This window comes from Engystomops pustulosus, chromosome 4 (assembly GCF_040894005.1).
Source record: "Engystomops pustulosus chromosome 4, aEngPut4.maternal, whole genome shotgun sequence".
In the NCBI taxonomy this organism is placed as follows: Eukaryota; Metazoa; Chordata; class Amphibia; order Anura; family Leptodactylidae; genus Engystomops; species Engystomops pustulosus.
In genome coordinates, this window is record NC_092414.1 from 140,060,468 (window position 1) to 140,076,720 (window position 16,253).

The window sequence follows — 16,253 nt, forward strand, 5'->3', positions numbered from 1 at the left end:
AGGAACATTTTTTTAATACCATCTAATTGAAGAAATGTTTATATATGGCAGATTTATCAAACTAAATGTGAATGCCCAGACGAGAATACCCCTTTAACTTGTTCCGACCCCTGTTCCAACGTTGCGACTTTTGGTCTTCATGCTAATTGATGTCACTTATGATGTAAGAGGAAGTGACATCCTGTATGGCCTATACCGGGGTTCTGTTACCCAAAGACCACTGTACAACAATGGAATCGGGGGCCAGATATACTTCCAAGCAATCTTGAAAAACGCCCCTAGTCTTCATGGTCAAAAAAAGGATCTGACTTTTTTACTTCCTTCACATTGGATGTGTACAGTATTATTTTCTGTGGAAAGTTTCATGTGTATTGGATGGGGATTCATTCCTTTTTTTTTTTTCATATTTTGTTGTATTTTTACAGTTTTGCAAATGTGTGGAAAAATTCCCCCAAAAATCTAAGATTCAAGAATGAAAGAATGGAGATTGTTGACCACTAGTAAGCACTTTATTGCTTGGTTTATTGTGGCTTATTGCCAGTTGAAGGACTTATCGTAGTTAAAGAAACCCTGTTTTGCTACAATAATTGTTGTAGACTTTATATTATGTATGTAATCTGTTTTTTTTTTTTTTTTTTGTATGTTTGTTTTTTTTTTTTTTTTTTTACAACATTATTTTTTTTATCCGTTGTACCATCATTCATCGTGTGCATGTTTAGTACATTTACATATTATTACTATTATTACAGATTTATTTTGGAAAATTGGGTCTCAACGTTTCAAAATTCCTCTTGCGAACCAGATGATGATGATCTCTTTCAATACCTGTTTTGTTTTTTATCTGAAAGCCTATGTCAAACACCAAGGACCTGGTTGCCATACTCCTTGCTACTTAACAGTGTTAAACATTGTTCAGGCTGTATAATGTTATTTTATTTTTTTTTTTAAATGCTGGATTTTTTTTATCCTTACATTGTTTTTGTTATTTTGAACCACTATTTTAGAATGTGTCCTTGCATTAAAGAAAAAAAAAATTCTTTCAAATTAACTAAATTAAAATTATGACAAAGGTCTCCAATTACTTATTTGTTTTCATGAGATTAATTTTTTTCTTTTTTTGCAAGAACTTCTTAATTCTCATTCTTAAAGGGAACCCATTATCATGTATCCAGTGAACCACTTCAGAAAATTCAACTTTGAAGTGATCTGTATATCAGCTGTATAAAGTCATGGAGGTAAATCGTTTGGCGCTAATGTTCTCCCCGCCCACAACGCACGACCCAGTTGAGGAGATTTGTCTACTGAACAGCGGCACAGTGTGGGGAGCGTTATTTGCCTCTATGACTTCATATATCTTAGGACTTACTAAGACAGGATTGTCCATTTTATGTTTGCAAAAAACATATTTGTTTTCAGTTGATGTTATGTCAGTATTGACTTCTATAGAAGTTTTGTGCTTTACATGTGTAAAAAGTATGCATGTTACATTTTCTAATTATGTCCATAACAAATAATCAGTCAGATGAAAATTAAGGGTTTATTCAGAAAAGTGTTTTTTTTTCACATGTGTATTCGATCACTTTAAAGCTGTTGTCACAATCTGAGCCATGAAAGGGACATGGCGTGGAACATGTTCACCTGTACTGACAGTGGGATATTACGTCAATTTCTGCTGACAGGTTGCCATTAAAGTATGCGAGTAAAAGAACTGTCTGCACTTACCTATGAGCATACCTACCATGAAGCTGTTTCGTATTAAGTATAAAATATATATTTTTGCTTCTGTTGTTACTTTTTTCTTTTTGGAAAAATTGTTTAAGAAGGGGAATCCATATAACTACATAACTTACTATTTGTTAAAGGGGCCAACCTGTAGATGTCATTACAGCCTGAGGTTTATAGAAACATGATGTTCTGTATGTGAAGACCCATTTTCAGAATTAACATTGAATAAAATAATGTATTACCAGAACAGTTGTAATATCTATCATTTGTGCATTCTATCGTCCATTCCAAACAGTACTTGTAGTATGTCTACATCTACAGTGAGGCATCACATAATAATAGAAAATAGCTTTCTTTCCTGTAGAGGGGTTATCATTGCCTCCAATAAAATAGACTTTACTTATTCACACCTATTTGCACATGCCTAAAAAACGATCTCTGAGTCTACTCCAGTCCATTGGAGCCTATGTCCACAAGGCTGCTGTAAAGCATTTTATTAGGCCCAATAATTGTGGATAGAAAACAAAATGTAACATTTACAAAAAGTCTTATTATTATATGGATTTAATGAGTGAAAGCTAACAACATTAAAACATGAGATAAATGGCATTAATAAATTACACTGGGGAACAAATAAAAAATTTTTGTGCTACCTGGAGTTTTTCACCTGATGTCTGGGTATTTTTGAGCTGCTGATTCCGGAAAAATAATTTCCATTTCTTTCAAGCAACTCTAGTTTAAGCTGTTGATGCAGTGATTGCCTTGTTATTATGACCATGGATTTTATGGTTCTTATATCTGATTAATAAAATTAGGTTTTTTTTCCTGATGGAAAATCTCTAGTCTACAGCCATAAAATGTCTTTTAATTTCCAAAATTTCTTTAGTACAATATTGAGTGACTACTAGTTTGAGCAGCTTAATGGCCTTGTCAAATTCCAGACATGTATCCCATTTAGAATCGGTGACTTGAGAATTGACTACATAGAAGCATGGAAAAACCATAAAGCCTCCAGATGTGCAAATCTGATAGTAGCGGTATCGCGGTTTAAAACACTAACAAAAATAAGCTCCGGCACCAGCTCACCCTGAGCTGGTGCCCGGTATTTCCATCAGAAACCTGCCACTTCAAGTGGTAGGTTTCCTTTAAGAGACACTAACTGAAGCCAGTTTACCATTGAATTCCCCAATATCAGAGGAGGCAGTATCACCCCCAAATTGGTACAATGTGAATCCAAGTGGATTTATTCCATGCAATCCATGGCACCTCGAGGATTAAATGAAGAATTATTATTTACAGGCTCTTATAAACAGAGGTAAATATGAATTCTTAGATGTAGATGGGAATAGCATTGTTTTTCAAATATAATTAGAATTTTTTTTTTTAGTTCACTTTGGTAAGTATGAGGTAAGTAGTCTTAGGCCGGTTCCACACTTGCGAGTGTGATGCGATGAACTCGCATCACACTCGCAACGCATGCTGCTCGGATCGCACGGCCGAATGCTGCGAACCGGGACTAAACTCAGCATGTCAGTTCAATTCCGGTTTGCAGCGTTCGGGCCGCACGATGCGGGCAGCATGCATTGTGAGTGTGATGCAAGTTCATCGCATCACACTCGCAAGTGTGGAACGGGCCTTAGGCACTAATTGGACATTTTGTCTTATTTTCTGGTGAGTGGTGATTAGACCTCTACTTTCACCCCTCTTTTTCATCATTTCTTTTCTTTGCATCACTCTTGCTTAATAGCACAGTACACAGAATATCACGTTTTCTTTACTCCACCTATTACAGGCTTAAAATGTTGAACGCATAACACATTATTCATATACAGGCAGTCCCCGGGTTACATACAAGATAGGGTCTGTAGGTTTGTTCTTAAGTTGAATTTGTATGTAAGTCGGAACTGTATATTTTATCATTGTAATCCCAGCCAGAACTTTTTTGGTCTCTGTGACAATTGGATTTTAAAAATTTTGGGTTGTCATAGGAATCAATATAAACACTGAAGCTTCATTACAGACACATTTGATAGCTGTTAAAGCTGATCATTGTAGTCTAGGACTAAAGTACAATAAATTACCAATATCCAGAGGTCCGTTTGTAACTAGGGGTCGTATGTAAGTCGAGTGTTCTTAAATAGGGGACCACCTATATACAGAATTATTTTCTGCTTATCTTATTGCACAACTTAATTTGGAGCACATCTTTAGTGGTACACTAGTTATACTGTATATGTATATATCTACTATGAGATTCTATTATTCTTTTTGATCCTCTTCATTCTTCATCTTAGCTAAAACTGAGATATCGGTCCTCATCTGATGATAATGATCATAAATGCTTACCCAGATGAAAAGAATGCTGAAACATCGGAGCAATACCTTGGCGGTTATATGCATCATCAAGAGTTATTGGTGGCTTTACAGCAACATGTTGAAGAAACAATAATCATCATCAATTCTCACACGAACTTTTACCTATTGTTTACTTACTTCATATGGGGTGCGCGTGTGGGGCGCGTTCCTTTGGGAGCCGGATTCACCAGCGCCTACGCGAGTCCCAAAGGAACGCGCATGCTGGCATAGCACGGCTTATAGATATAGGGAAAATTTGGTTTGGTATACCATTATCCCTGAGGAAGCCGCAGGACCGCAGCGATACGCGTGGGGACTTTTTTCTCCTCCAGGCACATGGACCTTGGTGATATAACTTTTTTTTGTATTCATGTTATTCATTATGCTACTCTTCATAATTTATTGATTTACGGCTACAGCATATCTATCTATACTTAGCCTCATTTATAGGCAACAGTGAGGGGAGTACACTGTGAGATTGGCACAGTGTAACAATGAAGCAGACTAGGTTGTGCATTTTTATGTGGTTTTAATGTATACCAATAAATATTTGTATTTTATATTTAGCTTGGTTCATCATCTGGTCTTGTTTGTCTTTAAGTAGTTTCATGATGTTTTCCAGTGTCCTACCACACATTTGGTGACACAGTGGAGATGCAAAAGTTACCATTGAATAGTCCAAAATGGCAGAAGATTTGCCATAGTCATATGATAGATCTTTAGCATCTTGCTAGATGTTTTAGGCTATGTTCACAGCACATTGGGGACTACCATTATCTAATTGCTGTGTTGTTACAATAAAGAATAATACTGGATATTGTTTCATTCACAAGAAACTGAAACTCAAAACTGCATTTGCAGTTGCAATACTTTGAAGACATTTTTGCATAGTCCATCGCTCTTGTGAATTTGGTGCATGTCACCCATAGTTGACAATGGTATGATTTTGGCATGTGACTGGTATTTTCATGCCCTACTAAATCTATACAACTGTGTTTCTAAATGCTGCATGTAATTATGGTCTTTGCTGTGCTTAAGATGAAACAGAATGGCAACTTGGAAGAAAGTCAGAATATCTGAAAACACGCACATTAATTGTCAGCAGGACATACGTACTAAACCTTATTATAATCAGTGACTAAGAGCCATTGCACCTCCAAAATACGTCAGACTTGACTCATATTAAAGAGCGATTTTCTAGTTCTGTGTAGACCTTTTGTACTGAATCTATTATCTAATCAAACAATAAAAGGTCTTGAATGCAGAGCAGGGGAACTACAGGGGGACATTTCACAGATCTGGGGGTGTGCAGATTTTACCTTTTAAGCAATCCAGACACATAGCAACATATGGAGACAAGGTTTTGGTTCAGGATTCAGTTCAGACACAACTTTAGTAAGCCTAGAACCATTAGGGTACAAATAGACGGTACAGCCGTGATACAGTTGTGATATGGCTGCCGTATCAATTAAAGGCCATTTACTTCCAGTTTTACTGATGGTAGATGTGTCCTACTAAGAAGTTCCTGAGAAACTATGCTCCTTAGGACTTCTTTTTAATATAACTCTATTACGCCGTAACAAAAAGCACTTACCTGTTTTTCCCCTCGTGATGCAGCGCTACGCCACCCACATGGCACCCAGTCTAAACTGCAGCCATTTAGTGTTCAGCAGTGATGTACCATATACAGGCAAAGCACCTGAATGCCAGCAGCTGATTGGTTGCAGCGGCACGTCCTGGACACAGCACAAAAAAACGGGAGAAGCGCTGGAAAACAAATACTTGTTAACTCAAACAACCCCTTTAAGCTATATATTAATAAAATACTCACAATACAATCAAATACAACAAATATCTTAAAAATACAAACGAGTATTAAATTCATGTTATATTATAATTTAATATATTACATAAATATATAAAAAGTAAAATTAGAGGAGGAAGGAAAGACAATCTGTGTCTCCTTGTAAAATCTGCCAGTAAATGTGTGTAGTACGAAATATGATGGCGCTATATAACTAAAGATTATTATTATTATTATGAAATACAAATGGTCCCCTACTTAACAACACCCGACTTACAGACGACCCCTAGTTACAAACGGACCACTGGATGTTGGTAATTTCTGTACTATAGCCCTAGGCTACAGTAAGCAGCTATAACAGTTATTAAATGTGTCTGCAGGGCAACAATAACAAAATATACAGTTCTGACTTTCAGACAAATTAAACTTAAGAACAAACCTACAGACCTATCTTGTATGTAACCCGGGGACTGCCTGTATAGTAATAGTTCAGTAGTGACAATGGTAGTACTTGTATTCATCCTCTAGAGGTCCTCACTGTAACGTTCTTTATATGTAGTGGGGCTGCAGTACCGGGCAGCAGCACTAGGTGGCTGTGCGCTGTCAGGGACTAAGGCGAGGGAAGGCACAGGCAATTACAGAAGTGACAGAGATGCGAGCGGGAGAAGACGTCTCTGAGACTTGTGTGAGGAGCCTTGGAGTGGCCGGACTAGCACAGCAGGTACGTTTTATAATCCAGGGGATGGTGTACAATGACTGAAGGGTATCACCATATATGCTGCAGTTACTGGGGCTCTGCAGAGAAGTGACTGGTCTGCACTGTGTCCTAGTCCTGCTCATGGCCAGTAGTGGAAGGTGTCGCTGGGGCTACTAGGTTGGAGAAATGCATAAAGGGCAGTTGCCTACTAGCATGCTCCTACCCGCAGAGCTGCATCCAGTAGCAGGCTGTTATATAGCAGGGTGAGCAGACTGTCCCAAAAATCTTATGAGCTGGACCCCCCACCTCCTTCACTCTACCTGTCGTATTATTACTTTTCATCCATGGTTATGCCCATTAAATAAAACTGCAAATAAAGAATCCCTTTATTTGTAACCTGATAGACAGGATAGTTTTAGGGTTTTGTATTGTTGTCTGTAATAGTGAGGACATGTAGTGGTCACTTCTGCACCACGCTTTATTTTAAGAACCAAACGGTAATAAAAATACAACAGTAACATTCGGTAATGTTCCATCCTATAATAATCTACATGTTTATTATTATCAGGACACAGATTTGGAACAGTTTAGATGGTTGGAGTCAATGTTCCTTCTTGGATATTGGTATCCTCTCATTGCCTGCAGAGCAGAATATCATTATGCACATGATACCTCTTTCTGTTATTTGTTTTGGGAGAGGAGGCGCTGTAACTAGAATATGATACAATATCACAGGAAATGAGTGATATTATTAGAGCTTATGCAGATGAGCATATTTCATTTCTGTGCTGTCCCTGTGTCCGTTTACATACGCCATGTTGGATGCATGTTGGAAAGGCTCATCTAAATAATTCTATAGAAAATAATCCTTTGGCATTGGTCATAACTGTGGTTTACAACTAAGTAGTGGTGAAAAATCTAATTCAACTACAGTACTGCTCTTCCCACCCTATGGGCTGTCACTAGGCACGTCCAGTACCAGGCTATCATTGACACAAAATGACTCTTTTTATAGACTTTATGCTGAGTCACAGAGTTTTACTTTTCTGTATACACCGGGTTATCTAGGGAAACTACAGAGATGATAAAGTCAGTGAGAGTTTTCATAAAAACAACAGGAAGTAGGTGAGTAGTCCATCCATGGATATATGAAGCGGCCAGGCATTGGAGGGTTAATATAACAAGAGGGTAAAGTCAGGGATACTCTTAGAATCACATTCCTGGCAGGAGCTATACTTTCTGATACTTTTACAAACATGAATATTTGCTCTAACCAATGAACCACACCACAGCCTTTATCTGAAAGGAATCAAGGAATGGCCTCTCACTAGTGCAAACATATAAATCCAGGCTGAGTCTCCTTTACTTCAGCTATGAAGAATGTTCACGGGGCTACTGAGGAGAAGCATGGTGACCTACACTACTTACTAGAACATGCACCATCACCTTGGGAGAAGGCAGTATATGCATGGCCCTAGGTCAGTGGTGGCAAACCTATGGCATGGGTGCCAGAGGTGGCACTCAGAGCCATTTCTGTGGGCACTCAGACCATCACCCCAGGACAAAGTTCACCAAATAGGACAAAATCCAACTGCAGTCCCAGGCAACTTAAGAGATGCTGCTCTCAGCGCTATTTTAAAGCAACATTTCATTGTCTGTTTGGAACTGCAGGGAAAGTGAGAGGGAGTTGACAGAATTGCATTATCTTTTGTGGTCATCCTGCTGGACCCACCATTCTTCCTCTACAGCAGGGGTCTCAAACTCGCGGCCCGCGGGCCAACTGCGGCCCGCGGGCCAATATTTTGCGGCCCCCACCTGCATGGAGAGGGCAGGTCGCGCTGCATGGAGAGGGCTCACGGGCCGAGCCCTCTCCATAGCCGGTAAGTCTTTGCTGCATATTGCAGCAAAGGCTTACCGGTAACACCGATCGCGGGTGTTTTGACAGCGATGGCTGCCGGCAAAGCTGCCGGCAGCCTCAAACAGATAGCGGCGCATGGGCGCCGCCATCTTACCTGGGATCGCCGCTCCCCGTGACGTCATCCATGGTAGCCTCGGGTCTTCCGAAGACCCGAGGCTATTTCGTTTTAACCCCTTCATTACAATGTGCTGATAGCACATTGTAATGAATGAGGAGGAAAATCCCCATATATTGCCATACTGTAGTATGGCAGTATATGATAGGATCGATCAGACAACCTAGGGTTAAAGTACCCTAGGGAGTCTGAAAAATAGTATAAATAAAAATACAAAAAAGTTAAAAAAAAAAAAAATGATAATAAAAAAACCTAAAATTTCAAATCACCCCCCTTTCCCTAGAACTGACATAAATATAAATAAACAGTAAAAATCATAAACACATCAGGTATCGACGCGTCCGAAAATGCCCGATCTATCAAAATATGATAACGTTTTTTCAATGCGTTTAACCCCGTAACGGAAAATAGCGCCCAAAGTTGAAAATGGCACTTTTTTGCCATTTTGAAAAATATAAAAAATCTATAAAAAGTGATCAAAAGGTCGTACAGTCCTAAAAATGATATCATTGAAAATATTATCAAATTTTGCAAAAAATGACACCACCCACAGCTCCGTACACCAAAGTATGAAAAAGTTATTAGCGCCAGAAGTTGGCAAAATCAAAAAAATAATTTTTGTACAGGAGGTTTTAATTTTTGTAAAAAACATTATAAACCTATAACAAATTTGGTATCCCCTTAATCGTACCGACCCAAAGAATAAAGTAGACATGTCATTTGGGGCGCTCAGTGAAAGACGTAATATCCAAGCCCACAAGAAAATGGCGCAAATGCGTTTTTTTCATCATTTTCATTGCATTTGGAATTTTTTTCCCGCTTCCGAGTACACGGCATGGAATATTAAATAACATTACTATGAAGTGCAATTTGTTACGCAGAAAACAAGCCGTCACACAGCTCTTTACGTGTAAAAATAAAAAAGTTATAGATTTTTGAAGGTGGGGAGTGAAAAATGGACATGAAAAAACAGGAAAGGGCCCGTAACCGGTTAATCCCCTTCCCTCCGGTACTTGAAGAAGATGAAGTCGCCGCTCTGAACGCACTTGGTGCAGGTCAGAGCAGCGACTTCATCTTCTTCGATGGGAGGCAAGTACCGGGGGGAGAGGGGGATGGAGTGTCCTGGGCTCAGTGCGGTAGGAGCTTGGGACCCCTCGGTGCACAGGACGCGTTCATAGAGAGAACACGTCTCCCAGCATGGGGCTTTCCTTGCGCTGGGAGACGCCATGACATTTGAATCTGAATAATGATATTTTGTAAGCGCATTTTGTGTGGAAAACTTGATGCGGCCCAGCCTTACCCAGAATCTACCTCCAGCGGCCCCCAGGTAAATTGAGTTTGAGACCCCTGCTCTACAGAGAGACCCTGAAGAGAAGCTAACGCGTGTCTGAATTTGCCCTCCTTTCAACTGTATTGGTAACCTCAGGGGGCCGATACAATTGAAAGATGGGGAAGAACAGGTAACAATAAGTTACTGCTAAAAATGCCATGTTGGCACTTCACGGTAAATAAGTGGATTTTGGTTGCAGTTTGGGCACTCTGTCTCCGAAAGGTTTGTCATCACTGCCCTAGGTGGTACTTTCTTGTTCTCAATGGCGATGTGCCTGCTGTTCCTTCTGGTCAGTTATGGAACCAGTTTAGTTATTTCATGTATTTGCGAGATCTTTAGTTCACAGGATGCATTTCTTACGTCTTATATACGATTTGTGCCTACACTACCCCTTAAAGGAACTCTACCACAAAGACTGTAAACTAATCGCAGTCTGGGGCTTCAGACTCATTTGACATCTATGTAGCCCGTAGCCCCTCAGGCTTTTTTTAAGAACTTCTACCACCAGGATGAAGAGTTGTAAGCCAAGTACACTGACCTATTGGCAGGATCCACTGTTCTTTTAGCTTTTTATGTCCTGGATTTTACAAAAAAGTCTTTTAAAATTATATAAATGAGCCAGAATTCCAAATTTCATAGAAGTTAATGGAGCCTGGAGCCCTCTCAGACTCATTTGCATAATTTGTGTAGCCTTCTTTTCTTAAAAACAAGTGCATAGAAAGCTTGAAGAACAGAAGATCCTACCAGAGGGGGCACAGACCAGTATGTAAGTGTGATTGGTTTACAGTCCTTGACCCTGTTGGTAGATGTCCTTTACAGCGTAAGTGGTGGGATTGTAACTTCTGCTCTTATGGGAATAGTGAGGGGCCGTCGGACCAGTACCAGTTACATTTGTTGTGTATTTGCAGCGGTTTAAACACTATGTATTTTAAGTGGTAAAATCCATAGAAAGAAGGGACATGTTGCACCTTTTCAGTATGTTGCACCTATCTTTTCAGCATGGTGTCATTCACAATTCAGCTTCTGCTATAACTGTAAATGAGAGATGAGATTATGAACTTTGGTTCTAGTTCATATAAAGTCACATACAGTATAGTCATAAAACACAGACAGATAATACAGGAAGATGTGTAACAGTTGTGCATAGGAAACCAATAAGGAAATGAACAGGGAGCCACACAGACTAATTGCTGTCATTTCTTCTAAATGCTGACTTGAAGAGAGGAATAGTCATATTTTAATAATTATAATAATAATTGCTGGTTTTCACTTTGACATTAAAGAGTCTTTTGATCCGCCTTTTGATCAGTTTTCATTTACAATAACACGTGAAGATGATAGAGGGGCTCAGAAATAAAAGGCTCCAATTTTATCTGACATAAGTTTTTTAAAAATAAAGTTATACCACATATCTATATGGCAGACCTACTGCAGCTCCGGAAAATGGCATGCTGTAGGCTCGTCCTCCAGTCCCAATACCAGGCACCATGACCACAACATGCACAACGCCGCATAAGCCAGCCACTCCTGTATTCTTGACCCCCGGCTGCCCACAGCCACCAAAGAAAGGCTAGGCCCTGGTAGGGGATGTTGCACATTCATAGAGAATGGAGTTGGGCCGGCTAGTTGTTGTTACCCATCAATCTCATCTATGAATTTGCCATCCACTATTTTAACCCACGAAAAACATTTAACAATTGACCAAGTCACTATTTAATGGGATACAAAACCATGGCAGATAATGTAAGAATAATGGCTCCACTTCTCTGGATTCCTCATGTGACATGTGAATACTTGTTCATTATTGTAGGCCCAAGCAAAATGCTGTAAACATTTTAAGATATTTGAACAGTAAGAATTCCTGAACTTCTCTATCATCCACGCTTGGCACTCACCACTGACTATACAGGTTCTGCCCACATGTATCACTTTGCTCATTGTAGAAGTTAATGATTCAGAACCAGACACCTTATTAAGATTAGCATTACCTCATATGAGCAGTTTATTTTATGATTATCTTGATGCTGAGCGATGCAGATGTGAATTTGCATGACAAAACTTGACTGTTCAAGATAAAACATTTGAGCTGCACACTTATATAACACAAGGGGTGCATACCATCTTCCTATATAAGAAAATAGCATTTTTCTAGGAACTTATGGTACTTCTGCTGTTTCCAAGTGGTCATATTCATACTAAGAAATATGTAGCACATATGCTGAGATCTTACATACTTTTCTGTTTTTTCTGCAGCTTCCCCCAATGAAGTTCCTCTAATGTGAAGACGTAGCATGGCTGTGTTCAAGCAGCAGAAGGTGGAAGACCTGTACATCGTAGCCGATGAGTTAGGAAGGTAACATGAGGCTTATTTACAGCTCTTCCAGGATTATAGAACCTAAAATAATAATGTGACTCGTTTCAGAACTGATGACAGGGCTGCAGCTGCTTGCTAATGTCAATGGCACATGCTTATAGGTAACTAAAACTGAAAATAGATCTTATTTTTATACTAAGTCATGGCAGAGCCTGTATATGTAATAAAAATATCAGAACATTAAGTACCGCATGTCCCTTAAAATCACATAAAATTAAATCATGGAAACTATAGATGTTATCAGTGGACATGGAGATGCATTATCATTAAATACAGAAAACCTTGGAAAATTCTCTGTAAAAACTGCTAATCTGTGGACTATGCTTTGTAAGCAGTGTAACCCTGGCTGGGAATGGGGGGGGGGGAAGGGTTTATTTGTTTTGTAAATTATTAAGACAATAAAGAAATATATGATTTAAAAATACAGAAAGGGGAAAGTCTAAGCAAATTTGGGAGAGTTAAAAATAATTATAGCACAGACATTGACAAAATATTTGGGCACAGCATGAAATAGAGTCAAATTCTCCCTAAGAATTAGATGGATTCCATTGGGTGTATAAATAACAATCCATTAAATTGTAAAAGGTTTTGCTTTACAGATACGCACCTCACCTTTATTGTGCTTGGATTACTAGCGGTATACATCTTTAGAGAAACTATGCAATAAAGAGAAATCACACAGTATTTGAAGTCTTTATAACCAACTTAAAAACAACAGGGAAATGGGGGGCAAAGAAAACGCTTTGAAATGGAAATTTGAAATAGGAACAGATCTGTAGCTGCAGGAAATTCCTACAAGGTTAATTGAAGGCCTGAGGGTAGCGAGATACATAACTACAAAATAAATCTAGAGGGAGATACCGTTAAAATGAATACATTCAGCGTACTATACACTTCAAATATCTGACGGAAAAAAAATCTGTGTAAAATGTCCAAAATGTAGAGAAAATAAGGCACAATAAACTCATTGGGGGGAAATTATCATACGCTGTTGCATCATGCGCCAGCTTATGATGAAAACCCTACCATACCAGATACCTCCTGTCGTACTTTCATACAATTCTGTTGTAGAATTGGAAATGTAGAATTTCGCTCGCGCTAGGGACATACTGGGATCAGCTGTAAAGTAGTCTAATGAGACAAAGGAGAAGGAAGAAAAAATTGCATAAGGTTTGGTTAATGATATTTCATTCTATAGAATAGCTGAGAGACAAAAGGCTGCGTCCAAGAAAGGGGGCAGCATAAAATAAAGAGGGAGTAAAATATATGTACCAAAAACTGCTTTTAATGGAATGTTACAGCTGAGCTGTGGGGATGGTAAAACCGCCATATATTTCTGATTCTAGACAATCTGCTCATTATCATTGTGCTACCTTTTGTATGCCTAGCTATACTATTGGTTATAATATTTAAAGTGTGTCAAGATTTTTTACCATGTGAATAAATACAAATGTAGGGGAAGCTTTGTCACCTTGTATAGTTAGTCTTGTAGATCCTCTTTTCCTCCTTGTATGGTTCCTATAATGCTTAAAAAGCTCTTTAGTCACAAAAATTAGGATGTAGCAGTAGACAAGGCATGATTTGTCACATAGATATTGCGCTGTTTGGCTATATAATATATGACAGTTTCAGTTTTCTGAAATGTATGTCAGAAAATCCTCTGAGCATATAATATATTGTACTTTACATGCACATCAGAAATGTAGAGTCGAATCTTTGAATTTCAGTTTTTATTACAGGAACACATTCTACAAGTAAGCTTTGAAAGGTTTCTCAAATTTTCAGATTACTTAGCGGAGCTATTCCCCAAACTGCAGTGCTTTTCAATGTTTAACCAGTATTATCCACCGTTTCTGACGCAATTTCATTTGTTCTGTACCCACCACTGTTCCTAATCAGTGCCATTTGTCTAAGTATTCATGTGGATGGTTCTGGGCTGGAATAGTAGAGTCTTATTAACACATTTGTTGCTGAAACTAACAGAAATGATTACCCTGAAGCCACACCGGTATTCTTGGTGCATAGCCTATGATGTAATGCTGACCAGTCATTAACCCTTTGTGTGAGGCTACACTTAAATGACTACGATGGTTATTGAATAGTGGTGAAACTCTTCTAAGGTTATTTTTCTAATAATCCTGACAGTCATCAGAATATAATATGTACAGAGGTCATTTTATAGAGAAGGAAAGGATGAAAAGGAATATATGCAAAAAGAGTCCTTTTTGAGTTTGCTGAAGTGAACGATAAATGTCTTTTATGTCACATCTGTTGCTGCTGCGTCCATGACATTGCTTAGTATTTTCATCAAATTCCTGATGACGTGGCACAGTTATTGTTCTTGGAATGATTCGCAGATGAACCCTACATTACATCAGACTCTGGATGAGAGTTGAGAAAAGCTGCTGTCATAGTGACAGAGAGGATAGTTGGAGGAATGTGTTAGATGACAAGATAATTTACTATGTAACAGGAGGTGATCTACAGCTAAATGTCAGATGTGACCCCAGTTCTGCCACCTGCAGGGTAACAAAATACAAATTGTTGCATTTCTCTTTTTGCCTTTTTTAGTTCATTAATTTTCAATGAAAATTTTTTTTGCAGAGATTCATTCTAAGTATTACCTCCTATAATGTTGTGATTCACAAATTTATTGAAACTATTAAACAGTAGTCAGTAGAACACATCAAATTCGGTTCAACAAACTAGCACTTAAGCACTTTTTACACATATTATACATATATGTTTTCAAAAGATTGTGACTCAATTTTCCTGCTACGTCATCCCTACATAAAGTCCTTCACCAGCTTCTAAAATGTGTAATAAAAAGTAATAATAATTTAGGTCTCTATTGGACACATGTTATTAATATTAGTATTATTGGGACTCCATTAGATTGTTCAGTGTAACACGGCAACCTCTAGTGCACTTGTGTGAGATTGAAGAGCAATAGATAAGATCAGCTATGGGCAGCGGACAGTAGGCAGTAGGCAAGGTAGAAGTGCAGGGTGGATTACGTGGTTGAGTCAGTAACACCCTCTGAAGCACTTATGCCTAATTAGCATAATTATAAAAATGGATATACATGGGATGGAGCAGTCAGAACAGTTGGATAAGGGTACGTTATGCCTGTTGTGCCTATTCATTTCTATAGCGCCATCATATTCCACAGCATTTTACAGATCATGGGGTACATATACAAACACAATTAAACATTACAGGAGTAATAAAATAATAAGTCAGGAACGAGGGCCTTGCTCACAAGAGTCTACAATCTCAGAGCTTACAATCTGTGAGGAGGAATTCCCTTTACGTTTTCTTTCCTGGAGATGCTGACAAACATTCTGATTGTTTTTGTTTATGAGTTGCTCTATTCATTTCTGCAATAAAGATTTCCTCAAAGGTTTAGTTACTCTTTAAATAAAGTAAAGGGGGAAGGGGAAAGGGATAAAAGGGGGTGTGTGCCTTAAGGGTTAAAGAAAAATCTTTTCCTTATCATCTCCTGCATCACTCTCTTGCAAAACCATTCTACTATAATCTGAGGCTGACATATTTTCCTAAATATATTCTCTGCAATAACCAATAAAGCAAAGTAACAAATAATACAGTTTCATTCGGTCCTAACTAGATGCAGGAATACAATAGCTTTTTCCATAAGTGGCAAATCCAGAAAAAGGAAGGTGATAATTTTGTAAGTAAATTTTGACACTCCTGGGATGTGTGAGAGATATATTTCTCTACAGATGCCATTTTGGTCTAAACGGACGCCATTTTGTCTTTGCCGGGGGTCATGCTGACCACCGCCAGCCATGTCATGATCCAAACTTCATTTTGTGTGACCTGTTAAGAAATTACTGTGTCCTCAGTGTTGTCTTTCTGTAGTTTCTCTGTTTGAAGGCCATGTTGTCACTTACACAAAGCTAACACAAGGACAA

General features: G+C 38.6%; 1 protein-coding gene across 4 annotated transcripts in view; it reads left to right on the forward strand.

The window, feature by feature from the left end:
* Positions 1-6,453: 6,453 nt before the first annotated feature.
* Positions 6,454-16,253, forward strand: part of DAPK2 (death associated protein kinase 2) — a 52,192-nt gene continuing 42,392 nt past the window's right edge. For 2 of the 4 annotated variants that reach the window (XM_072147740.1, XM_072147738.1), the window contains exons 1-2: positions 6,454-6,605; positions 12,198-12,297. In XM_072147740.1, the coding sequence (XP_072003841.1) occupies positions 12,236-12,297 (62 nt within the window). In that variant the 5' untranslated portion in view covers positions 6,454-6,605; positions 12,198-12,235. Of the gene's footprint in view, positions 6,606-12,197; positions 12,298-12,366; positions 12,420-16,253 lie in introns of those variants that run through there. The other 2 variants (XM_072147743.1, XM_072147739.1) reach the window with 1 other exon arrangement.